Source organism: Urocampus carinirostris, chromosome 19 (genome assembly GCF_059441175.1).
Source record: "Urocampus carinirostris isolate Australia breed hairy pipefish chromosome 19, RoL_Ucar_1.0, whole genome shotgun sequence".
Taxonomy (NCBI): domain Eukaryota; kingdom Metazoa; phylum Chordata; class Actinopteri; order Syngnathiformes; family Syngnathidae; genus Urocampus; species Urocampus carinirostris.
Window position 1 is genome coordinate 26,454,139 of NC_142367.1, and position 27,430 is coordinate 26,481,568.

General features: G+C 43.2%; 1 protein-coding gene across 1 annotated transcript in view; it reads right to left on the reverse strand.

Moving 5' to 3' along the window:
- The window catches only part of lrp2b (low density lipoprotein receptor-related protein 2b), a 134,054-nt gene that overhangs the window by 60,721 nt on the left and 45,903 nt on the right, over positions 1 to 27,430 (reverse strand). Inside the window, exons 24-44 of the mRNA XM_088322929.1 lie at positions 26,294 to 26,410; positions 25,841 to 26,218; positions 22,321 to 22,569; positions 21,996 to 22,204; positions 20,251 to 20,435; positions 19,951 to 20,179; positions 19,702 to 19,879; positions 19,496 to 19,624; positions 17,865 to 18,031; positions 14,980 to 15,123; positions 14,793 to 14,902; positions 14,542 to 14,719; positions 13,047 to 13,260; positions 11,002 to 11,238; positions 8,696 to 8,887; positions 7,063 to 7,535; positions 5,599 to 6,046; positions 4,977 to 5,142; positions 4,749 to 4,907; positions 3,187 to 3,476; positions 2 to 205 (exon numbers count right to left, since the gene is read on the reverse strand). Of these exons, the coding sequence (XP_088179055.1) occupies positions 2 to 205; positions 3,187 to 3,476; positions 4,749 to 4,907; positions 4,977 to 5,142; positions 5,599 to 6,046; positions 7,063 to 7,535; positions 8,696 to 8,887; positions 11,002 to 11,238; positions 13,047 to 13,260; positions 14,542 to 14,719; positions 14,793 to 14,902; positions 14,980 to 15,123; positions 17,865 to 18,031; positions 19,496 to 19,624; positions 19,702 to 19,879; positions 19,951 to 20,179; positions 20,251 to 20,435; positions 21,996 to 22,204; positions 22,321 to 22,569; positions 25,841 to 26,218; positions 26,294 to 26,410 (4,656 nt within the window). The remainder of the gene's footprint in view (position 1; positions 206 to 3,186; positions 3,477 to 4,748; positions 4,908 to 4,976; positions 5,143 to 5,598; positions 6,047 to 7,062; positions 7,536 to 8,695; positions 8,888 to 11,001; positions 11,239 to 13,046; positions 13,261 to 14,541; positions 14,720 to 14,792; positions 14,903 to 14,979; positions 15,124 to 17,864; positions 18,032 to 19,495; positions 19,625 to 19,701; positions 19,880 to 19,950; positions 20,180 to 20,250; positions 20,436 to 21,995; positions 22,205 to 22,320; positions 22,570 to 25,840; positions 26,219 to 26,293; positions 26,411 to 27,430) is intronic.

Here is a 27,430-nt window from a genome sequence, read left to right on the forward strand (position 1 = left end):
CCACAAACTCTCTCCAACTCATCCGAGCCATCGGTGCAGTCGTTGAAGCCGTCACATTTCCAGGTGGCTTTGACACAGTTTCCATTGAGACAGGTAAACTGATCGGCCTGGCAGCGCTTGCCGTCGTCTTGGATGCAGTCCTTGCCGTTATTGGCCAGGTACCACTTCCCGTCGTGGGGACACTGGCACTCCGGTCCCGTTGGGCCTGTTAAAGACAGTTACATTTAATCGACTGCGGATTGTGGAAGGCTTTGATGACAGTACCGTGAAAAAGTATTTTGCCTCCTTCCCGATTTAGGTGTTTTTTTCCATTTTTATCACTCAGAAAGGATTCAGATTAGAAACCGAATTTTATAAATGACACAGAGACAACCTGAGGAAATACAAAATGCACATTTGCTAACGCCCAAACAGTGTTCTGGTTTGCCCGCGTCCCTGCGTCCTAGACGCATCATTTTTGCTGGGGACGCATCGTCTCAAATCAAAGTGAGTCCCTGGGACGCAACTTTTTTGACACAAAATTGTCATTATTACCCAATTACTTTTATTTTTAACAAAGATTTACCGCACTCCAAAGTTTTCGTCAGGCAGATCCGCCATTGTTGTTTTGGTCTCGCGGTTCGAGTTTTCGCCGATCTCGGCAAACGAGATCTCGTTTCAAGATTACGTCATTGTTGTGGGCCTTGTCGTCGAGTGAAAGAGAAGTATGCCTCCGAAAAACAGTTAGTATTAGGCGCAAATCAACACAAAATTGGTAATTTCTTCAGTGTCGGTAATAAGTCGAAACATAACACAGAAAGTGGTAACAACGGCAATAATTCCGGCACGACAAAGCGGCGGAGAAATTCTTCAGAAGATTGCGGAGGCAAGGAAAACACGTGTGTTGAAGCTAACGATTCGACGAAAGAAAATAAACAAAAGAAAACTCTTAGCAAGAAAAGGACTTTTCTGCCAAAATGGACTCAATTATATTCCTGGTTACGCTATGAGGAGGATGATAATGGATTGCACCTTGAGAAGGCATTACAACTGTGGCGGGACAGCAAACCAAATTGAAAAATCTGAAGTGATAACTCCTTTTATATTACCAATAAAGTGTGATGATTAGAACTGAATGAATATATAGATTTATATTATATATTTGTCGCCGATTTACAATTTCAACCTGGATAAGACTAAATTTTGGGGACCCATAGATCTTTGTTGGGATCCATAGATTTTTGAGCATGCGAGTCCCCGGGACCCATCACTTTTCACAGCTCAAATGAACACTGCCCAAAAAATGTCAAACCTCGGTGATCTATGTGAAAAAGCATATGCCCCTGAACAAAATAGCGAGTTGGGCCACCTTTGGCAGCGATAACAGAAACTAAACTTTTACAATAATTGGTAATGAGTCCTTCACACTCGCAGCGGACATATTTTTCTTGGCAAAATGGTTTCAAATCTGCAATATTGGAGGGCTTTCTATCTTGAACTACCTGTTTGAGGCCCTATCGGAGCCTCACAATAGGAATTAAATCCAGATTTTGCCTTGAACACTCCAGGATCTTCATTTAGCCATTCAGGTAGACTTTCTGATGTGTTTCGAATCATTAACAGCTGCATGATCCATAAGTGCTTGAGTTTGAAGGCAAGAACTGATGGACATTCTCCTCCAGGATCTTCTTGTAAGCATCAAAATTCCATCAACCACGGAGAGTTGTCCCGGTCCAGCCGCAGACCATCACACTCCCACCCCCATGCTTTACAATTGGCATTCATTTGGTCAAATGCTGTGCCATTTTGACCTGAGGAGTAACGGGCTGCACACATTCCAAAAAGTTCAATTTTTTTACTCATCAGTCCACAGAATGTTTCTCCAAAAGTCTTGAGGGTAATCAAGATGCTTTTTGGAAAATGTAAGACAAACCTTTGTGCCCTTTTGCGATAACAGTAGTGTTCACAGAAAGTTACCATGGGGACCATTTTTGGCCAGTGTCATTCTTATACACGAGTCATGAACACTGACTAACAGTTCCTTGGATTTTTTTTTAAGGTTCTTATAAATTAGACATTGTCACACTTGTGGAATAATCATAGTTGGTCAACCACTCATGGGAAGGTTTGCCACTGTTCCCATTTTTTGTGGATAATGGCTATGGAGCTGGTTTGCTGGAGCCCTACAGCCTTGGAAATGGCTTATGACCTTTTCCAGACTGATAGATTTCTATCTTTTTTTTCCAATTTCTTCTAGCATTTCTTTGAATCGTGGCATGTCAGTTGTGTTCTTGAGATTTTGGAGCCTATTTCACTTTGTCTAACAGATTCAGTTTTAGTAATTTCTTGATTAAACACAGTTGGTGGCAGTCAAATTTGGGCGTGGCCTGTGTAATTGAACTCGTCTTTCCCAAAACTGTGGTTGGACACAGTTACTTTGTGAGGGATTACTTTTTCACATAGGTCCAGATAGGCCTAGATTTTTTTGTACCTTAATAAATGGAAGCACCATTTCAAGACTGCATTTTGTATTTCCTTGGGTTGTCTCTGTGTAATGTTAAAATTGTTTCAGTGGTGTTAGGAATTTAATATTTTAAAATGTACCGTTTACCAAATTGTTCCAATTAGTTATCTGACTCCATTAACCAAACACAACGTTTCGTTTCTTGGTGGAGAAGATGGACAAGAGACCGGCATTTCCACACGGGGGCAGATTTAATTTCCTTAAACAATTTGACTAAGTGAACTCCATTGAATATATGGCCGAATTAGTGTCGCTCGAGTCTCTGTCAAGCCTCCTCTCTCGATCTCGGCCTTTTTTCTCTCTGCCCACGTCTTTTCTGCAAGCTGGTGTGCCGGCTCCTCCCATGGGCGTGCCAGGGAAGCCACCACGTGGGCTCCACCCCCTCGCCCCAATGTCTGGAAAGACTCAAAACAATGCCTGCCGTCCTGCGTCAGAGTCCTGTTATCAACAGAACTAAACAAAACATTCCGCATTCAGATCAGGGTGACCTGTCATTGAACTTAAGCCTACTCGGTGAAAATCTTCATTGTACTCAATAAATGTGACCAGTATTCAATCGTATAAAATCTTTTATAGTCAAATGTATAAAATCCTTCAATGGTCTGAAACCTTTGTGAGTGACAAATACACACAAAATACATCGTTCCAGAAGGTGGCACTATATGTATCATTTTGCTCCTTACCAGACACACACACGTGGCTGCAGCCTCCATTGAACTGAAGGCAGAAGCTGGAGCAGCTCTCCTGTTTGGACCCGGAATAAACGTGAATATCATTCGGCCGGTATTGAAGGTCCTGGCCGAGCACTGCCCAACTAGAACCGTCGTCTTTCCCCGCCCTGAATACAGCCCGTTCTGTCCAGTCCGTCCAGAAAATATCCTGTTTGAAGACAGTCAAGGCAAATGGGTATTGGACCCCCAGCAAGATCACTTGTCTGTTGGCGCCCGTCAGGCTCGACCGCTCGATTTTATCTCTGATAGGAGACAAAAAAAAATCAAGTCATGAGGAAATATTGACGTTTGGGTTGAGGATGTGAACCAGGGTTGGGTAGGGTTACTTGAACTGGATTACTTTCAATGACTTTTGGATGACTCCAATACCAAATATGCTAATAAAAGACAAAAGAAACTAAATATGAATCAAATGATGACTCACAACACGTGGTAAGCTTTCTCTCCTGGCTTTGATCTCTGGCAAAACGAACATAAAATGCGACAGAATGAAATCTAAACTGCTGCTAATCTGTACATCTGTTGGTTTTGTTTGACTTTTTTGCACTACTGGCAGTTCTTATAGCTAGCCACTCCTTGCACATCTGTTTCTCTGCACTATTGTACTTACAGTGTTATTGTTACAGTGTTATTGTTACTGTTTACCTGACTTGTTTTCCTGACTGCCCATTTTGCACATCTGGTGAGCTGCTCCTCTTGCACTACTTCACTACTGTAAAATACTATACATAGCCATAATTATTTAGTATATTATTAGTACTCAATACTCCAACTCAATACAACATTTTATTTATATCTGTACATTTAAGGAAACTGTGCGGGTCAGATGTATCGACATTTCGTTCTGTATACACGTCTACTAGAATGACAATAAAGTAGATCTGAATCTGAATCTGAAACAGCTTGCCAAGATCATTTTTGCCATTCCATGTATTCCGTTACTCCCAAAGCCTGCACAAAATTTAGTCATTTTATTCATATTTAGTTTCTTTTGTCTTTTATTAGCATATTTGGTATTGGAGTCATCCAAAAGTCGTTGAAGTAATCCAGTTAAAGTAACCCTACCCAACCCTGTTCAATTATATCTCAACTATTACAAGATATACAGGGTTGGGTAGGGTTACTTTAACTGGATTACTTTCAATGACTTTTGGATGACTCCAATACCAAATATGCTAATAGAAGACAAAAGAAACTAAATATGAATACAATGATGACTCACAACACGTGGTAAGCTTTCTCTCCTGGCTTTGATCTCTTTGATCTCCGGCAAAACGAACATTAAATGCGTCAGAAACAAAATGAAAATAAATCCAAACAGCTTGCCAACATCATTTTTGCCGTTCCATGTATTCTGTTACTCCCCAAGCCTGCACAAAATTTAGTCATTTCATTTAGTTTCTTTTGTCTTTTATTAGCATATTTGGTATTGGAGTAATCCAAAAGTCATTGAAAGTAATCCAGTTAAAGTAACTTTACCCAACCCTGTTCTTGGGTTGAGGATGTGAACATACTGTGAAGCATCAGCCCAGTACAACATCCTCTCCTCAAAGTCAATAGCCAAGCCGTTAGGTGTGGATAAGCTGCTATTGATGATAGGGATTCGAAAGTTCCCTCCCAGTGTGGCCCTTTCGATCTTGGCGGGGCTGGCCCAGTCAGTCCAATACAAGTACCTGTATGGGGGACAGAAGATCAGCATTTTTTAAGTCGCCATCTCCGTTTTTGAGGATTTCGGATTTTACCCGTAGCAAGGGTCGACGACGATGCCCCTCGGGCGGTTCGCGTGGGCGATGATGGTGCGGTTCGTTCCGTCCAAGCCGATCGACTGCACGTTCTTACGGAAGTAGTCGGTGTAGTACAGACGTTTGTGTATCCAGTCGTAAGCCAAACCTTCGGGGTCATCTAAATCTGAATGGAAAAAATGAGTTGATACAGATGATTTCGACTGGAGTTTCGGTCAGACGTAAGATCTTAAGCCAAACCCAAGTAAGACCTGAATTTCGTCCCGGGATAGGTCGAAAATGTCAGTCATTGCGTTTGGGCCAGGCTGGGCTCAGGGGGAATTACTTTTTTACACAGGGCCAGATAGGTTTCAATTTTTTTGTGCCTTAATAATTGGATCTAAAAGAACCTGCCGAACTTTGATTTTGTAACAAAAATACAAAATCATCTTTCCTCCTGAGTCCTCCCAAATGAAACACGAAATATCGGCTTCAGGCTCGGTCCTGCAAATCATGTGAATTGGTTGGTCTCAGGCGAGGTTGGGTTTTGATACCCGCCAGCCTGTGTTGGGCTGAATTTTTGAAGCCCAATCTTACCTATCCTTTGGGTTTCAGGTATTTCCAAAATGAACGGTCAACTTACTGGATGCAATGACGGTGGGTGCGCTGCCCGGGGCCGAGGTCGTGATGTAGCCGATCTTGCTCCTGCCGTAACCGTTGAACTGGGTGTAGAAAACTCGCCTTTCCTTGTAGTCAAAATCCAAGCCCATCAAGTTGTAACCCAGGTTAAAAGTCGGGAAGGGACTGCTGTGGTCCTGGGGGTCCAGCCTCATGCTGTTCAGAGTGTAGTCGGTGGTGAAAATGAGAAAGTCGTCCTGTCTGTAACCGCACGTGACTCCGTTGGTGAGGAGCGAGCCGTGGGCGCAGGCGCATTTCGGGTGGTCCTGGTCCGGGATGGCGAAACAGAGCTGCTGGCAGCGCCCGTTGTCCTCGTGGCAGGGGTTGAACCCCACCTGGTGGGCCGCTAAGGGCTGCACGTGAGGGTCGAAGACGATGACATCCGAGGCGCCGTCAAGGTTGTCTCGGATGACCTGAAACGTCACATTAAAGGATTTTCCAATGGTGGTTTGTGCGGACTTTTTGTGATTTCATTCGGAAAGAGGGAAATTATAATTTAAGGGGCTGTAGTGAATTCATAATCCCAAAGGTGAGAACCACCAGGAAAAGTATGTGTGTGTCTGTGTGTGGAGTCAAACTATGTAACAATTTACAAGACGAGATCAAACAATGTCCAACTATTCACGTGTTCAAATTTAAATACAAAAAAATATTCCAGGCGGAATACAGAGATGAAGAAAATGGCGTATGAGTGATACGAGAGATTGGGAATAGTGCGTCTAGTTAACTTTGTGTTATTTTTGCTATTTTTATATCATAACTGTTATTATTAATATCATTACTATAGTTATATTGGTGTATTTAATAGGGAAAATGAAGGGGTAGGGAAAATAAGCATTTGCTTCTTACTACCCCTTTTCGAACATATTATGAAACAATTTTTTGTTGTTGAGTTTTCGTTTTTGTTCTGTTTTTCATTTTAATGTCCGAATAAAGTTTTCATTCATTCATTAACGGCTAGAAAATAAACATGACTTCGGTCGGTCGGTGGGTCGGTAGGTAGGTAAGTTGGTAGATAGACACTTGATTCATCCCCGTAGGGAAATTCCCACTTCCATCAGTATCCTTGTGTTGAAAAATAAAATAATAAAATAAAGATATAGAATACAGAAATACCCATTATAACGTGTTGCTATAGAGTATTTAAATAGTGCTACGGAAACTACACACTGTAATAAAAATAGTGTAATATGCAAATGTGGGGGTGGGGTTTAATGTGGGCTTTTACTCCCCCGGGCGGAGTTAAAGAGCCTCATGGCATGAGGAAGAAATGATCTCCTCAGTCTGTCCGTGGAATAAGACTGTGACAGCAGTTTGTTTGCTGACCTATGTGAGAATGTGCTCAGTGAAGAATTTTATGAGAAAAAAGGGGGAAACTAACAAGGGGTAAACATTTGCCGGATACACATATCATGTGTTTAACGCTTACCTCAGACTGGTTAAGATTGCCTGGTTCTTTACTGGCTTGGAAGAGCTTTCCAAGATTTTTATCCACCCACAGCATGACGTTCCCGAGTATAGCCACCCCGGTGGGAGCTGGATAGCGACTCCCGTACCGGATGATCGCCCTCTGTGAGCCGTCAGCCGCCATACGAGAGATCATGTCCAGCGCGTCGTCCGTCCAATACAGGAAGTCGTTGGTGTAGTCCACTGTGAGGCCGCGGGGAGACAGAAGACTCTCGGAAGCCAGCACGGTGCGATTGGTCCCGTCCAGCAGGGCCCGCTCGATCTTGGGCATCTGCCCGGCGTCGGTCCAGAAAAGGTAGCGTAGCTTGGGGTTGACGGCCAGGTCGCGGGGTCTGTCGTCGGCCGACTTGAGGAGGATCAGTCGGTATGAGGTGTTGATGGCGTGCACCTCCAGGAAGGTTTCGCTCTCAAAAGCGTTGGTGAAGTACAAGTTGTCTGAGGAGATTGAGAAAGATTGGGTTACAAAAATGCTCCTGTACACAATCTACACTTATGACTGCCGAAGAGTTTTGCCCCCAGACACCGAAACCGTGGACACTTTCAAATACATGGGAATAACTGTAAAGTAAGCTTAAACGTATTTACTCAAAGTGTGTATTTGAGAATGAAATTAAATGTTTTTGAGATGAAATGTTTGAGGAGTATGTTAGGAGTGACAAGATTGGATAGATTGAGAAATAAAATTGTAAGAGACATTACTGGAATAGTAGTGAAAGTGAGCAAGCGTGTGGATATGAGAGTACTCGGCTTGTTTGGAGACATAAAGAGGATGGATGAGGAGCGAATGTTGAAGAGGATATACAGAGCAGAAGTCAATGGAAGGAGACCGAGAGGAAGGCCGCCATTGACGTGGATGGATGGTGTTATGAGTGCACTGCAGGAAAGAGGTCTAAATATAAGGGAAGCTCGAGCTCTTGTTGGTGATAGGAATGAGTAGAGAGGTGTTGTAAAAGGATAGTGGGATGTTTGGACGCGTTCTAAGGGATGGGCAGGGCACCTCTATGATGCGGTAGGGGTAAACCAGCGAAAGCTGTCGGGCCCTGCTGTTGAACAAAAGAGTGTGTTGTGTCACCTGTTTAATTTCTGTTTTTTGCTCCTTTTTCACTTTTTATTTTCTTCGTTACTGTACGTGTTTATCTTGCTGTCGGTCATCCCTCTTGAGGGATATGACCAAGGTAGATAGATAGAATGTATTTTTATCAAATTTAACAATGGTATGATAGTTCAGGTATTTTTGCCTAGTGCTCAAATCAATGCTTTCTTTTGACTGGATGAACATTTTTTGTACCATTAGGAGGGACTAAATAATACACACTATCCCTTTAAATGAAGCTTTTTTGATGACCAAACAAAATAATATCACCCAAAACAAATGCTGGGAAAAAAATGACTGCAACTTCCACTAACACTATATGCTCAAGATCCATTACATCCATCATCTAGTTATGCTTTCAGGACATCAACTACTACTTTTCCATCTATACCTTGTTTAGTTTAGTTTATTTCCTTAGTAAGATATTAGATATTAGTAAGATATTAGTAAATAAATGCGGAGTGACTGTATAATATAACATTAATAATAATTTATTTCATACTTGCAATCCAGTCCACTGCAAAACCCTGGATGCCTCCTCTTCCAATGCCACTGTGAATCACTCTATGGTAGTTCGATCCATCCGTTTTGCTCCTGTAGATGCCTTTGTAACCGCTGGAGGTGCTGTTGTCAATCCAATAGATGAATCCTGATTCGATGTGAAGCCCCAAGCTCTCTTTAGCGTGGTAAGCAGCTGCAAAAACGGGAAATTACAAAGTTGAAAATCTTGTAGATAACTGAAAATGAACAAATATGAGAAAAATGTCACAAGGAATATTGAGCCTCTGCAGGTGAAGCATTCCCCGGAAGTACGAGCGCCATGACGGAGGGCAAACTCAGCTGATCTCTGGGCAGTTGAATAATCAGTGGGGTGGAAACTATTTTCAATGACCACGACATAAGAATATAACCCCAACTTTAACGATGGCTATTTCTTGCTGTGCGGTGGGCTGTGCAAACCGGCAAGGTTCTAAGCCCGATTTGGCATTTTAGCGTATCCTTTTTCGTGAAGACAAAAGACGGTGATGGATACCGACAATAATCGGAGGGACTGGCAGCCCTCAAAATACTCCAGGGTTTGCGGAGGGCTTTTTTACGAAGTATGTTATTTGGTATTTCCGAGGAAATTTATGTAAAGTAGGTATGAGTCACGTCAAAGACACTCAATGTAACTACCAGTGCGTTAGTTGTTGCTACTTTAGCTAAGTGTGTCTGACAACTGCTTGGAAGAAATGCTTGAGCCTTTTCAAAATGACCATAAATAATAAAACAGTTTGAGCAGCTGGTTACAGTCGATTTGAGATTTGATGGCACGCTGGATAAAACATATTAGCATATACAGTGTTGGATTTCTAACCAGAAATCATATGTGCTCGTTCTTTGAAAGAGTATAAAAGAGAATAATCAAACAGCCTTCAATTCTGCACGGGGGCGGGTTTATTCACAACAGCGGATGTAAGTGTGCCTTCCCGAGACGACTCTCCCACCCCGATTTTTCTGTGATCATTTATACATTTCAACAAACATCTCAAAAAACATCCCACCCTTTTCCAATTTGCTAGGTGTCTGCAACTAGCTTTAGCTTTTTTCTCATTGGCCATCTTCTCCCCGACTCCTCCTCCCATGGGCGCGCCCCCGCCTCACCGAAAGGCATCGCGATGTTTGTCCTTGTGCATCTGGCCTTCTCTCGTCAGCACTCACGGGAATTCTGTTATCAAAATACGTCTGATGCATTCCAGACAGCCTAGCCTTCTAATATACCTTGAAGAAAAACAGTCAGTAAATCTCTCTACTGCATCAAACTGAGTACACGTACTTACTTTGTAGTTAATTTTAAAATATCCTTTATAGTCAAATGTAAAAAATCCTTCAACAGCTAACGTTAAAGTCTAGGGTTGTGCCGAAAAATGACTTTGTATCTAATTTTTGAGGAAATGGAATAGAACAGTAAAGCACGGAGCATTTGCACCTTGTATAGAAATCACTATTGAGCATGCTAAAGATATTTACTCTGTCAGCGCAGCATCGTGTACCGGTTACCCGATAACCTACGAAGAACTGCTAAGCATCCAGACTTTTATAGGCTTTTAGATCAGCACTGGTCTAAGGGGATACTCTATATACAACATAGTGGGAGAGATCGTGTGGACACAAACTTTGTCTTCTTTTTCCCTGTATTTGTTTCTATTTTTTTTAAATTCCTTTAAAAAAAATCTCATGTGTTTATTTTTTCCTATCTGTTTTTCCTTTGTTTCTTTCTTTTCTTTTTTTCTGGCTTTTTTCTAAATTTTTCCTTCTTTAATTCTCTTCCTTTTGATTCATTTTTTCTCAGCTTTTCACTACTTTTTCATTTTGGTATTTTTTCTTTTTTTGTTCTATTCCCCCATTCCTTTAAGTCATTTTGTGCTTAACTTTTCATAATATTTGGTCATGTTGGGATTAAAGAAGCAAAAACAACCTGAAGAGCCTTTTAGGACCCCGAAAGAGCCGGTTCCTTTTAGTGAGACAAGCCGAAGAAGCCGGTTCTCGAAAAACTCTACTGACTTTACTCAACTTCGTTCTAACTTCAAATTTGACTACAAAACCGCATTTAGAACACAACGTCAGGAGATCTCGTGTGTTTTTACCTTCATGCACTGTAACTTTGACTTAATTCGCTTCTTAATTAGCAATTTCGAGCCCTGATTTTTGTGAGCTGGCTAGATTTTGTTTGCAAAAAAGCTCTGGGTAGTGCGCAATTGCGCACACACGCAGCTTAGAGGGAACAGTGGTCACGCGTGTGCAAAGGGTCAATAGAAGTCCACTTACATCCACCGATGGGCACCATAGCCTCGGAATGATCCGAGCTGTTAATGTGGAAGCCACGGATGTACTTCGGTGTGGAGACTATAGCAAATGACTCGTATTGCTCGCAGCGAGTGCCCTCGGGAGACGGGTGGAAGCCCGTGGTGCAGGCGCAGGTCTTTTGGTTGTTGGGTTTGGGGAGACACAGGTGAGGACATTCCCCGTTGTTGGAGCTGCAGGCGTTTGCTGTTCCTCCTGAATCTGACAGAAAACAGGAAAAGACGTGGGTAAATACATCAGCAGGATGGACACAACATTGCATATTTACAGGTACAATATCAACACAGCCCATTGACTGCTCTCTGCGCAGTCTTTTCCGGCTTGCAGAGACAAAAACTTTATAAAAGACTGTTTCTCTTTCCTGCAGTGCACTCATAACACCATCCATCCACGTCAATCGCAGCCTTCCTCGATATTAAACAGGATAAAATAGACGGGAACAATACCGGACAGCAAACACAAGCAGGAGTCTAAATATCCACGTCTTGCGGGTGCAGAGGTTCGTTGACGGACTGACAAATGGTGAGTTAGCGCGTGTGCGGCACAGTTCTAAAGGTCGTGGGATCAAATCCAGCTACCTTCCTGTGTGGAGTTTGCATGTTCTCCCCGTGCTTGCGTGGGTTTCCTCCGGCCATTCCGGTTTCCACCCAAATTCCAAAAACATGCATGTCAGGTTAATTGGCCGGTCCAAATTGTCCCTAGGTGTGAATGAGTGAGTGGATTGTTGTCTGTCTCTGTGTGCCCTGTGATTGGCTGGCAAGCAGTTCAGGGTGTCCTCGGCCCACTGCCCGGAGATGGCTGGGATGGGCTCCAGCACCCCCGAGACCCTACTGAGGGTAAGCGGTGCAGATAATGGATGGATGGATGAATGTTTCTCTGATGTTTCTCAAAAACAAGGACAAACAGGCTCATAGACCGTTTCTACCCCGGGGCGCACTTTTTGTTGTTGTTGCTAAATGTTATTGCACTACTTTTCAGTGCACTATTGTTATAACTCAGACTCTGTCCGGTTTCCTGCTTGTGTTTCCTGTACGGTATTGTTCCCGTCTATTTTGTCCTGTTTAATATCGAGGAAGGCCGCGATTGACGTGGATGGATGGTGCTATGAGTGCACTTCAGGAAAGAGGTCTAAATCTAGTGAAAGCTCAAGCTCTTTTTGGTGAAAGGACTGAGTGGAGAGGTGTTGTAAAGGGATAGTGGGATGTTTGGACATGTTCTAAGGGATGGGCAGGTCACCCGTATGATGCGGCAGGGGTAAACCAGCAAAAGCTGTCGGGCCCTGCTGTTGAACAAAGAGTGTGTTGTGTCACCCTGACTCTGGAGGGACGAAAGCTTGACCGACTTAGGTGCCGAGGTGCCTAACTTGTTTGGGTGTTTGGGCATTCTATTCTATTCTTCTTCTATTCTATTTGGCTTGGCCATAGTCCAATAAATTTTGTGTGTGTTTTTTGCTATTTTCTTACCCTTTTTATTTTATTTTTTTTTTCTTTTCTTTGTTATTGTATGTGTTTTTCTTGCTGTCGGTCACCCTTCTTGAGGGATATGACCAAGGTAGATAGATGGCTAGATAGGTAGATAGATGGATAATATCGATCTCCATTTTCGTTCCCATCTAGTTTGTCCTGTTTAATTTTGATATCAATCCTGTCTGTCCCGTCCTGTCCGGTATCGACCCCATCTGTCCGATATCTGCTCGTGCAATCGGTATCGATCTCGTCGGCCTCTGGCTTCCTGTCATTCCACGCCAGACTACCGCCTTACGTCTTACGCCCAACGATTGCCGAATCACTGGTGTTCGGGTTAACGTACATGAGTGTCCCATTTCCCGTAAAATAAAAGCTTGTGTGAGAAACGTCACGCATTTGGGTTCTCCTACTAATCCGGTTCTTGACACATTGGAAAATTTCGTGAAAATTTGCATGAGTAAACATTAGGCGTGGAAAAAAGATTCCAATCTTCATCTAGTAACCTATATCACCCACCCCCACATACAATACGAATGGACATACTGTCTCTGGCGTGCACTTTGATGGCTCGCAGTTGGGACAAGCCACTCCTCATCACCACCATATTGCCACCTGTGGCTTTATCCACTCTCTCAACCACCTCTAAGTCAAGGTCCGTGTAGTACAGGTGGCTCTCATAGATAGTCAAGCCCCACGGGTGAGAGAGACCACTGACCACAGTCACCCGGCTCGCCCCGTCCATGGTGCCGCTCTCGATCTGAAAGACAAGTATTCATGTTTTGAATGAATGAATGAAAACTTGATTCAAACATTAAAATAAAAAAACAGGACAAAAACAATAACTCAACGCCAAAGTAATGTTACATAACATGTTCGAAAAGGGGTAGTCAGAAGCAGATGCTTATTTTCCCTACCCCTTTATCTTCCCTATTAAATACATTTTAGAAATCCTCTTCTCCTCTTTTGTCTAATATAACACAATCTCATGGATATACATACTACATAGGTCAGATATCAATAATTATATTAATAACAATAGTCACATATTTTATACACTAATCTTCGTAGTACCCATCCCTCAACGTCATAATGCCACGAGTTACCAAACATCACTGCGGCACCAACGATAATAACAACAATACTACTACTAATAATAATAATAACAGTTATGATATAACAATAGCAACAATAACAACAAATGTATCATTTACCAATTTTTTTGAATTAGTTATCTGACTCCATTAACCAAACACAACCTACATTCGCCTAACAATGCGCGCTCGTTTCTAAATGGAAAAATATACAAGAGACCGGCATTTCCAAACGGGGGGAAAATTTATTTTTTAAACTATTTAACTGAGTGAACTCCATCGAATATGGCCGAATTAGCTGAATTAGTATCGCTCGAGTCTCTGTCAAGCCTCCTCTCTCGATCTTCTGCCTTCTCTTCTCGGCCTGCGTTTTTTCCGCAAGCTGGTGTGCCGACTCCTCCCATGGGCGTGCCAATGAAGCCCCCACGTGGGCTCCACCCCCTCGCCTCGATGTCCGGAAAAACTCAAAACAACACCGAGCGTTTCCACGTCATCAGGGCCTTGTTCTCAAAACATCGCCTGCCGTCCCCCGTCAGAGTCCTGTTCCCAGCCAAAACATTCCACATTTGGAACAGCGTGGCCTGACGCTCACTCAGTGAAAATCTTCATTGTACTCAATAAATGTAACTTGTATTCAATCATATAAAACCCCTTATTGTCAAATGTATAAAATCCTTCAATAGATACATTTAAGTATTGATCTATTTATTGTTTTTTTTTTTAAGGAGATGCAACTTTTGATGGCCGGGATCCGGTAAAACTTCCATTTACGATCACAAACGTTTCTTCACCGAATCTGGCACACAAACACACAACATGACGACAACGAACAGCAGCGACAGCTTTCTTCTGACCAGTGCCAGTATTGTTTTGGCTCCAATCAAAGCATTGAATGCATCATAAAGTTAACAAAAAAAATGAAAGGATCTGTTCTTAAGGGAACGTACCACTCCTGAGCCTGAGACCCCCCAGTAGAGTTTCCTGGTGGAAATATCAGCAGCGAGGTAGCCTACGTTTGCCAGGTTTCCCGTGTAAAGGTTGGTGAGGTTGCTCCCGTCCATTTCTGCGCTGGCCACCTTCGAAGGAACCCCGTTGTCGGAACCTTTGTCCGTCCAAAATAATTTTCTGTGAAGGTGAAATTATTTTAGCATCTTCTGCCTTGCTGTATTTAACTAAGAAACACAGTAATTTGTTTCACCCTCTTGCTGGATCAAGGGCTATCCCGATTGGTTTTCCCACCCCTTCCGGTTTCCCGGTGGAAGTAATGAGGGTTTTCCGGTAGTGCTGATCCCCATCAACGCGAATTACCTGTATAAAGAGCGTTTATGTAAATTCTAAACGCATGAATACTTATTTGATCTTCACTCTCTCTTAGTTCCGCTTACCTCAATCGATTTAGCAGTGGGGTTGGTGTAGTACATTATTCGGCTTATCCAATCAAAAGCCAGACCAGCTGGTGCACCAATGAGAGCGGCGGGGGCAAACGGAGACCTTTTGGTTCCATTGGTGTGCACTCGCCATATCAAACCCTGGTAAAAACAAATTATATATGGTGATGTTGAATACAAATTTTGGGTTATTGTGAGAAAATGTCAACCGATAAGTATCTATTGCTGATAACAATCCTCAATACAATGTTTTTTTGGGGGGTAAAAGAAAACCAAGTGCTGTTTGGAGATCTGTCAAGCTATCCATGTACCGTAAATTCCGGACTATAAGCCGCTACTTTTTTCCCCAAACTTTCAACCCTGCGGCTTATTCAGTGATGGCGCCAAATTATGTAATTTTTCTAACGGCCGCCAGCGGCGCTCGAGTACAAAAGGTAAGATTTAGACCGCTGGAATATATGCGCCGAGGAAGACTGCAACTTCTTGGCTTGTGCATAAATTAAATTAGCGTAAACATACCCTCATCATGCAAAATGCAAAAAGAAAGGCATATGACGCAGCTTTCAAGCTAAAAGCAATCGAGCAGTCCGATTAAGAAGGAAACAGAGCTACTGCACGTAATCAGGAGTGGATGAGAGTTCCGGTGACAGTGACAGCGCTAGTGAGGCTGCGGGAGCTTGGGACGACGTCTATATGACAAAGTTTCTTTCCGACACTGAGGAAGACGACTTTGATGGCTTCAGTTCTAAGGAGGAAGATGAAGACGGTTTACCGTGATTTTTACAAGTACGGTATGTTTTTTTACCAGACCCGTTTACTGTGTTGCGAGCGTGTTGCTACCATTAACTGCCCTGTCACAGGCACCGTTTGGAACGAAAGGTATATTATTATTATTAAAGCTTTGAAAACTCTCTCGGTGTACCGTCTTTCTTTGTAAATATGTGTAACCCATGTATAATATGTATTTGCAACTGTATATTTTTGTAAGGTATTTATTTGTATTTATTTTAGACACTTATTCGGCTATGTTTTCCAAGGGCGAATGAAAAAGGAGGGGCGGAACAAACGCGGGGTGATGGGAAGTGGAGACCGGTAAAGGTGAGGAACAGACAGACCTGTTTGTGGACGGGGCGGACAATAATGGATATATATTTTTCCCACCCTTACCTTTGGAAATATACACTTTTTTCCTTGGATTACTCTCAAAGGGGCCCGGACTCTGCAGGTCTGCATCAAACCTTAAGTACCGGTATCATTCTCCGTTCATTTTGCCGGCTGTGATTTTTGGACTGTGTACTTTAATGAAGGACATTTAGTTTCAATCGCGGGACTTAAAGTCGAGTTTGGGTTAATTTTGTGTTTGTGTTACATTTTTTAATGTGGGCGCATGCGGCTTATATACAGGTGCGGCTTGTGTATGTACAAAATCGGTTTTCCTCTTAAAATGTGGTGGGTGCATCTTATAATCAGATGCGCTCTATAGTCCGGAATTTACGGTGTTTTTTGTTGTTTTGTATATCTAATACAAATTGTAACTATTAAGCAGTGTCTGAAACGAAAAGTTAGCGGACAGCAGGGCAGACAACTCTGAAAAGGTGCCCAGCCATTAAGATGCCTGCCCCATTTTTCATAACTTGAAACCCATTGTTGCAATTTATCAAGGATTGATAATCAGAATATATAAAAGAACAACTCTTTAAAATTAAGTTTAGTATAAATCTACTTATAACATTCATTGCATGTATATGACATGGCTGTTCTCCATCTGCCATCAGTATGTCCCTGTATTTCCTCATCTTCATTCATGCTATGTTTGCGTTGCGTCGTCTCCTACAAGCCACGTGAAATCCTCTTTCCACGATGCTTTTAATGTACGTTTACGTTTCGTAGCGTCATACATTTTGTTCGCTTCTTTTAAATCTTTCTTCTGAGACTAAGCTTTTGGCTGGATTCCTGGTAAGGATATGTCAGAGTGTGCAGTTTCCTCATGTGTGAGAAGATAAGCAGGACATTGTGGTTCAGCCTGTAAGCATATTTATTCCTCAACAGTAAGCAAACAGGGCAGCACGGCGGCGCAGTGGTTAGCGCTTGTGCGGCACAGTTCATGTCATGGGAACCTGTCGTGGGTTCAAATCCAGCCCCAGACTTTCTGTGCGGAGTGTGTATGTTCTCCCCGTGCTTGCGTGGGTTTCCTCCGGGCACTCCGGTTTCCTCCCACATTCCAAAGACATGCATTTCAGGTGAATTGGCCGGTCCAAATTGTCCCTAGGTGTGAATGAGCGAATGAGTTGTCTGTCCCTGTGTGCCCTGCGATTGGCTGGCAACCAGTTCAGGGTGTCCCCTGCCCACTGCCCGATGATTGCTGGGATGGGCTCCAGCCCCCCGCGACCCTACTGAGGATAAGCGGTACGGCTAATGAGATGAGATGAGATGAGTAAGCAAACAACAACACGGCTCCATTCAATACAACATGGCCATCAACAATTAGCAAAACGAAAAATGGTCACACAATGGAAAACAATGCAATACCACGAGTAAGAGCGCCATTAAATTGACAAATCTTAACAATTCCTAACCACTTCTCTATTTTTCTCGTGTTCTGTGTGCGTCTACTTTGGAAAATGATGTGCGAACCTTATAACGCTCGGGAAAGTCCGGAAGCACGAAGGCTTCTGATTGGCTGCCGAGTATGCAAATTGCCAAACAAACCGAAATTATGAAATTTTCAAACGAACCGATATTCCGAAATTCCCAAGACAAATGAAGATTTCGCAATCGGAAAAAAACGTTTTATTAGTAGAATAAAATAACCAGAAGTTATTTCAGACACTGCTGTTAAGGGAACATTGTTGCTGTAGAACGAGAAGAGATTTAGCACTCACTGATGACTCCGCCCAGTAGACAAACTGCTCCCGGTCATCAAAGTCCATGTCCTGTGCCTGATGGATACCTGACACAGGTGCTATCTCATTGTCGGAAGGGTCAGTGGGATCCAGAGGGATCCCAAAAATCACAGATGTTCTTGCCACCATCAAAAAAGGTTTTTCATCTGCAGAGAAATTGTGTTTTTTTTTCTCAGCAGAATGAAACTGGTTCTCGACTATAATCCGTTCCAGAACCCTGTTCGAAAACCGATTTGTTCGATCACCGAAATCATTTTTCCCATTAAAAATAATGTAAATCGTTTGAATCCGTTCCAACACCCTGAATGTTTACCATGAATGTTTAACGTAAACATAAAGCTAACCCAGGCTAATCGTACGTCCGCGTTATCGTAATCTTCCGTACGAAAGATTACGCTTACATGAACGTGTAAAAATAAAAAAATTTGGTCATTTAGCACCCGGGTCTCCACAACAAGTGGTGAGCGGTACATTGGAAAGCGGGCTCTTGTCACAATCACCCGGATCGGGAACACCTGTGCTCAGGATTTGGCGCCAACAGCCAGCACAGCTGGTTGGCGCACCCTGTCCATTTAATTCCTCAGCTTCCGGAAACAAGCTGTCTGATTGTACTATGCTACCTGTTGCCATCTGCTCAGAAAGCCCGTACCTCCGACTCTTTGCCTGCCTCCTGTTTTCTTCTACTTGAATCCGTTGCCGACCCGTTTCCGAAATTGACTACGACCTGCCTGTCCGTCTGACTCCTGATCACTCTTCCGAACACTACGACGCCCTTCTTCTCCAGCCCCGACCGACAAAACGACGATTACGCCTGTCCACGACCACGCCCACCAAGCCTTCACCCGCCTGTCAAGCTTCGTCGATCCGCCAAACAACGGATCAAAGAATCACGCCTTGTCATTCCTTCCTTCCAATAAAAACCAAGAAACGAGTGCAAGTGATCTCAGTCTTCCTTCCGCCTGACAGAACGATCAGACAGCTTGTTTCCGGAAGCTGAAGAATTAAATGGACAGGGTGCGCCAATCAGCTGTCCTGGCTGTTGCCGCCAATTCCTGAGCACAGGTGTTCCCGATCCGGGTTATTGTGACAGCTCTGTTCCAACACCCTGAATGTTTACTTTGAATGTTCAACGTAAACATAAAGCAAACCCAGGCTAATCGTACGTTCGCGTTATCGTAATCTTCCGTACGAAAGATTACGATAACATCAACGTGTAAAAATAATAAAAAGGATAAAGAAAAGAATTGTGAATAGGATTTCTTACCTTTGTGGTGGTCAGCAGCAGGCGCAGGCAAGATCAGACACTCGCATACCTCCTTCATATTTTGCTATTATTTCTTTCTTAATGCAATAGTTGTACGCACTACTTTTCTTTTTTCATAATAAAGGGCTAAAACACCCGTACGCCGCTCAGCATCGCACCCTAGCGTACGCACTCACGCATTACCGGCGTTCGAACTCCGATTTTTTTGACCGAACAGCGAAGCAAGAATTTCTCGAAATTTTTGGTCGAACTCCGATTTGTTCGAACTGAGAGGCGTTCGAAAACCGAGGTTCCACTGAATATGTGTAATATCAACAACTCGGATCGAAAAACAAAAACCTCCCACCTTCAGTGCAAGTGCGTTTATCATCACCCAGCGTCCATCCAGACTGGCAATGGCAGGTGTAATATCTCGGCCTGATGCCTGCCAGCAGGCACAGTTGACTGCAGAGATGGTCTTTGCATGGATTTAGACCTGCGTAGAAATCCTTTATTTTTAACTCTTTCACAAAATCGACAGGGCAGAGTTAGACCAAGGTTATGAGAAGTAACCTGCGGGCTGTTTAATAGGATGATCCATGACGATGCCCATGGGCTGATAAACGCTATTCATCTGTACGGTGACGTTGCCGCCGTGAAACTTGTTGGTGCTCATGACTTTTCCGGTGTAACGCTCTGACCAGAAGACGGTGTCCTCAAAGATGGTCATTCCATGAGGGTGCTGGAGAACCTGCAGGGAGAGGAGAGTTAGGCAGGATCCTGATTCTAATCTCGTCACAGTTCGGGTTGAGTTGAACGCACCGTGTCGCTTGCCATCACTTGATGACGGTTTTTCCCTTCGTAATCGCAGTAGTCGATATATTTAAGGTGGGCGTCGGCGAAGTACACCCTCCGTGTGGTGTAGTCCAGAGCCAAGCCGTTGGGCCAGTACAACTTTGAGCTGATGATGACCTTTCTAAAGGATCCATCCATGTAGGCCCTTTCCAACCTCGGATTCTGACCCCAATCCGTCCAGAACATCAGGTTGGTGCTGTGTGGGGTGACCCAAAAAGTGTAAACAATGACTCAAAAGACTCGAAAAATACCGTTCTATTTCCTCACTGGTTCCGAGGGTCTAAAACTAAGCCACGGGGGCTTGTGACGTTTTCTGTGAGAAGAACCTTTCGGAAGCGACCGTCCAGAGTGGAAACCTCGATGTTCTCCATGACCGAGTCGGTCCAGTAAAGGTTTCTGCCCACCCAGTCCACTGCAATGCTCTCTGGCACCATTAAACCACTGGAGAATATCTGAAAACAAAAGCATATGAACTGAATAGACCAGGGGTCGGCAACCTATGGCACGAGTGCCAGGAGTGTTACGCAAGGGGTTAACCAGTGGCACGCGAGCGCACGGGAAAATAATAATGTTTTTTTTTTATCATGCGCATTTTCAGTTGCGCGCTGTGTTATTTAGAGGATTTACGGTAGCACGCCTCCTCCTCTGCTCCGTGTGTGAGCGTGTCTGCGCCGCGCCTTGTAGAGGAGGAAAAATCTATGTTTTAACTCGCCCACAGAAACACCAGTGCGCGATAAATGAATGAATCGTGACGGCTCCTCCAGTGAAAACATCTCGTTCTTTCCAGCCAGCATGGACAGACGAATTGGGCTTTGTGCAAAAAAATGACCGTGCTGTTTGTGCATTATGCCTCGAGTGCGTTGTACCTCGCTCGTCAAGTGTTAAGCGACATTAAAAGACGAATCATGAACATGAATTCAAGGACGAATCTGGAAAGGCAGAGACATTAAAACGCGGTGTGTCCAGGTACGGGAAACAAACACAGACTGAAAACATTTGTCACTGCTACAAACGCCACCAATGAAGCAAGCTATCACATTGCTCACTGCATGGCAAAGCACGGAAAACCGTTCATTGATGGCGAATAAATCAAAGGTGTGTGTGTGTTTCAAGTTTTGATAGTTTCTAAAATAAGATTTTATTAAAGAATGGTATGGTAGCTGTCCATATCACTTGATTTTGATTGTAGTTCATTGTTGGTGAAGAATAGTTAAGGTCATGGATGTCTACAAGCCTTTTCACATGTTGCTCAAAGTCATTTTTTGGTTTGTTGATGAACAAGAATAGTGGAGGAGATAAATTTGTCAAAGTATATCCATGGTGTATATTCGGACTGCTGTAAAATGACAGCTCTGTTGGATATAAAAAAAATGAATCTTGGTGTGGCACACTGATTTACAACAACATTTAAAAGTGGCACTCCACTCCAAAAATGTTGCTGATCCGGGGAAAATACAATTACTTGTGCTAACTAGTGTTGATTATTACATTACAGATTGTTTCCCTTAAGTATTGGCAGCTTGATAATGTAACATTTAAAAAGACGTGACTGTAGCGGCAGTAGCTCAGGAGGTAGAGCGATCGTCTTAGGATCAAGGGATCCCAGTTCGAATCCCGGCTTGTCCGTGTTACATGTTGAAGTGTCCTTGGGTAAGACACTGAACCCCCAATACCCCCAATAAGCAGGTTAGCGACTTACATGGGTGCACAGATCACGGCCGCTATTGGGAAATGTGAAGCACAATGTGAAGCGCTTTGGGAAGTCATTGACTTGAAAAGCGCTATATAAATGCAGATCATTTCATTTCATTTCATTTTCATTTAAACTGAACTGAGTGGATTGATTTGCACAATACTGTTTATTAATAAACTCAACTCATTTGTTGTCAATAAGAACTATAGCTTTTATCTGTATGAAATCATTCAGTGCCAGGGTTAAAATCCTCCCTCTGGTCTTGTAAAACGCTTCTTCATAATAATGCATAGTCAATAGTAGTTATGAGAAAACATACTTCTTGTCTACCAGTTCCATTCTGGTAGCCACTCCATATCTTCTTCTGCGAGGCGTCAGCCCAATAAACCCTGGAGGTCACACGGTCAAAGTCTACGCTCACGATGCCTGAACCGCTCACCACTGGACTGATGGTTGGCGGCTTGGCGTTTATCCTGTAGCCAATGACTTGGTTACGCTTGGCTATAAGGAGCACAGCAGCAAGAGGGTCTAAAGAGGATGAAAAAACACAAAGGAGGGAATGACAAATCACATTCAAGTTTGAGATTTGAGGATTTAAAATTTCAAAGTTTTGGTAGGTTCCATTCTGTCCTCTTAACGCTCACCTATAGCTTTGCAAGTACGACCGTCTGGTTCTAGGAGGTAACCTGAAGAGCAGTAACAGCGGAAGCTTCCTCTCTCGTTGTAGCATTCCTGACTACAGAAACCCGGGATGAGACACTCGTTGATGTCGTCGCAGGTCTTGGAGTCGTTCAGGAGCTGGAAACCGGGAAAACACTTGCACTCAGCCCCAAACGGTCCCTGAATGCAGATGTGGCTGCAGCCGCCGTTGTTCAGTATGCAGTCCTCTTCATCTTTGAGGAAAAACACACAACAAAAACTTTACCATACTTTCCAGAAAACAAGTCACGTTTTTTAAAATAATTTAGCCAGGGGTGAGACTTATACTCCAGGTGCAACTTATATGTGAATTAACACATTATTACCGTAAATTCCGGACTATAAGCCGCTACTTTTTCCCCAAACTTTCAACCCTGCGGCTTATTCAGTGATGCGGCGCTCGAGTACAAAAGGTAAGATTTAGACCGGTGGAATATATGCGCCGAGGAAGACTGCAACTTCTCGGGCTTGTGCATGAATTAAATTAGCGTAAACATACCCTCATCATGCAAAATGCAAAAAGAAAGGCACATCAAAAAAATCCACCATCACCAACGGGTTCCGAAAAGCCGGTCTGCTGCGTGACAGAGAGGAGGGCACAGAATCAGGAGTGGATGGGAGCGTGGGACGACGTCTATATGATGTAAGTTTATTTCCGACACTGAGGAAGACGACTTTGATGGCTTCAGTTCTAAGGAGGAAGATGAGGACAGTTTACCGTGATTTTTACAAGTACGGTATGTTTTTTTAACAGACCTGTTTACTGTGTTGCGAGCGTGTTGCTAGCGTGTTGCTACCATTAACTGCCCGGATGAAAGTTATATTATTATTATTGAAGCTTTGAAAACTCTCTCAGTGTACCATCTTTCTTTGTAAATATGTGTAAAACATGTATAATATGTATTTGCAACTGTATATTTTTGTAATTATTTATTTGTATATATTTTGGACACTTATTCTGAAATGTTTTGGACGGGCGAATTAAAAAGAAGGGGCGTAACAAACGCGGGCTGACAGGAAGTGGGGACCGGTAAAGGTGAGTGTTGACAATAGTGGATATATATTTTTCCCACCCTTACCTTTGGAAATATACATTTTTACTTTCAACGGGACCCGGACTCTGCCGGTCTGCATTAAACCTTAAGTACCGGTATCATTTTCCGTTCATTTTGCCGGCTGTGATTTTTGGACTGTGTGCTTTAATGAAGGATATTCTGTTACAATCACGGTACTGGGTTAATTTTGTGTTAAATTTTTTTTAATGTGGGCGCTTGCAGCTTATATACAGGTGCGGCTTGTGTAAGTACAAAATCGGTTTTCCTCTTAAAATGCGGTGGGTGCGGCTTATAATCAGGTGCGCTCTATAGTCCGGAATTTAAGGTACTTGAATCAATTTCTTGCACTAGAAATTAAATGGATGGGCATCATGATAAACAGAATGTAAACTTGGTTACATTAAGCTATTGGGGGCAAAAATATAAAGGAATGACTGAGTGAATTTAATACATAACATACCAAAAAATACAATTTCAAGCCTACAAAATTACAGATGTGAATAAAGATTAATATACATAAATATCAAAAATAAAAAACAAACAAAAATAAATAAATACAGCTTCTGGACTATGTGTCATGATTAACAAAATCGGTTTTCCTCTTAAAATGCGATGGGTGCGGCTTATAATCAGGTGCGCTCTATAGTCCGGAATTTGCGGTATATCATTGAGTTGAACATTTTTATAATAGCATTTCACATGTTATTTTCCCACTAAACCGCAAGAGGGTGCTATATGCCTGTGTTGATCATTTTAACATTGCCGGTGATTTATTAAAAACAACTGAGATGATCTGAAAGTTTGGAGTTAGCGAGATGCGGAGGTGATGATGAGTCGGACGTAAGCGACGCGGAAGAGTAAGGCAGCTTATCGTCTACCTACCGAGGTTGAGGGAGTTGTTTACCGGTAACAGTGACACCAAAGCTGAAGATTTCATTGGATTTAGTAAGCATGCACCACATGCTAGTTATCTGAATAACTCTCAATATGTTACATTGTTACTGACGTTAATGTCAATCATCTAACGTTTGCATACCGTATACCTATACCTACTGTGATTTGTGATGGACCCAAACGCAGGAAGGAGGTGACATGGCATGGTGCTTAAAAAGGATGGGGTTTATAATTCACGCGTTTGTTACTTCCCCTCTCGATGATGGTAATGCACTACTCTCCGGTCTCCCGAAGTCCAAAATCAAGAGCCTTCAGCTGGTACAAAATGCTGCAGCGAGGCTTTTAAGAAGAAAGTTTGATCACATGACCCTGATTTTGGCTAACTTTCATTGGCTCCCTGTTAGCTTAAGATTTGATCTTAAGGTTCATGCACTATATGCTAGTTATCTGAATAACTCTCAATATGTTACATTGTTACTGATGTTACTGTCAATCATCTAACGTTCGCATACCGTATACCTATACCTATTGTGATTTGTGATGGACCCAAACGCAGGAGGTGACATGCCATGGTGCTCAAAAAGGATGGGGTTTAATAACAACCTCATTCACAAAGTAACAGAAAAAATAGACAAAAACAAGAATAAAACTGTCAGCACTGACTAGAAAATTAAAGTGGGGAATGAGTATCAATTGAGTCTGGGAATCGTCCAAGATGTGCTTATGAAGAGTTACAAACCGATTAGGCCCCTCTCATGGAGGGAGGCTCGCCACACCCTAACATCCATCCATCCATTATCTGCACCGCTTATCCTCAGTAGGGTCGCGGGGGTGCTGGAGCCCATCCCAGCTATCTTCGGGCACTGGGCAGGGGATACCCTGAACTGGTTGCCAGCCAGTCACAGGGCACACAGAGACAGACAACTCACTTATTCACACCTAGGGACAATCTGGACCTGACTTGCAAGCTTTTGGAATGTTGGAGGAAACCGGAGTGCCTGGGGAATCCCACCCAAGCACAGGGAGAACATGCAAACTCCACACAAGAAGGTTTGATGTTATCAAATGCATTTTCCCCCAAAATGCAACTTATACTCCAGGTTCTGACTTTTATATGTCTCATCTCATTAGCTGCACCGCTTATCCTCAGTAGGGTCGCGGGGGTGCTGGAGCCCATCCCAGCAATCATCAAGCAGTGGGCAGGGGACACCCTGAACTGGTTGCCAACCAATTGCAGGGCACACGGGGACAGACAACTCGCTCATCCACACCTAGGGACAATTTGGGCCGGCCAATCCACCTGAAATGCATGTCTTTGGAATGTGGGAGGAAACACGCAAGCACGGGGAGAACATACAAACTCCGCACAGGAAGTCCAGTAGCTGGATTTGAACCCACACAGGAGGTTGACTTTTATATGTGTTTTTCCTAATTATGAATGCACTTTTTGGCTAGCGCGACTTATACGGTAGATCTTTTTCAATAAAAAAATGGATGATAGGCAGAGAAGACTCACTGCAAATGGGTGATTCATCAGCTCCGTTCGGGCAGTCCTTCTGACCGTCACACACTTTGTCTTGCAGAATGCACACCTGGTCAGTGGGACACATCCACTGGCCGGTGGAACACTCGAAAGGAGGCGTGGGGCAATTCTGCTCGTCGGTATTGTCCCGGCAGTCGTTTTCGCCGTCGCACAACCAGGGATTTGGGATGCAGAGCTTATTCGGGCACTCGAAGTAGCCGGACGGGCAGGTGACAATCGGGCAGGAGACGTGCTCGTCCGATCCGTCCTCGCAGTCCTGGTCGCCGTCGCATTCCCAGTCGCCCGGCAGACATAATCCGTCGGTCTGGCACTGGAACTCATCTTCGTCGCACAAGCCCGGGGTTTGAGTAGCTGGGGGCGGGAACACGCATAAGGTCGGGGTCGTGATACCAAATGATTGCGGTCAGAGGATTGAGAAAAACTTACGACAGTCTCGCTCATCAGAATGGTCCCTGCAGTCGAACACTCCGTCACAGTGATATGTGCTACTAATGCACTGGTCGCCGGTGGCGCAAGCAAACTCAAAGGAGTCACATGAAAACTCTTTGTTCAAAGAAAACAGAAAGTGCTATTACAACTAAGGATCGACCGATATGGGCTTTTCGGGGCCGATACTGATACCGATTATTAGTGTTAAGAAGAGGCCGATTTAAATAGCTCCCTGAAAGATTTCACAGTAAAGAAATTAGAATTTTACACAACTAATATGGCTAATCTTTCACTTAAACCAAAAACTAACAAGGCAGGAAATAAAACTAGTATAAAGGTACAAAAAAAATGTAAATAACTGCGTGATTTTTTTTTCCAATAAATAAATAAAAATGTGTGAGAACGTCACGCAATTGGGTCCTGTATCTGCAGTGTTCTGGTTTGCCCGCATCCCCGCGTCCTAGACGCAACATTTTTGCTGGGGACGCATAGTCTCAAATCAACGTGCGTCCCCGGGACGCAACCTTCTTGCCACAAAATTGTCATTATTACCCGATTACATTTTTTTAAAACAAAGATTTACTGCACTCCAAACTTTTCGTCAGGCAGATCTGCGATTGTTGTTTTGGTCTTGCGGTCGAGTTTTCGTCTACACGCCGATCTCGGCCAACGAGATCTCGTTGTGTAGTGAAAGGAAGTCCGTCTTTTTTTTAGAGAACCGGCTTTTTTGGCTCAACTCATTAAAAAGAGCCGGCTCTCAAACGGCTCACTTGCTTTGATGATTGATATTACGAATTATGTTGTATAAAGAAGTTAAGAAAAAAAGGAAGTATAAAAGGAGAAAATGGAAAAAAGACAGGTTTGTGGTGATCCCTTTCATCGGTATATTACCAACAATAATTTGATGCAGAAAATGAATTAATAATTTGATGATTAAAACTGAATGAATATATAGATTTATATTCTATATTTGTCGCCGATTTACGATTTCAACCTCGATAAGACTAAATTTTGGGGAGCCATAGATCTCTGTTGGGACCCATAGATTTTTGAGCATGCGAGTTCCCGGGACCCATCACTTTTCACAGCTCAAATGAACACTGATGTCAAACATGACTTAAAGGTGGAGGCATT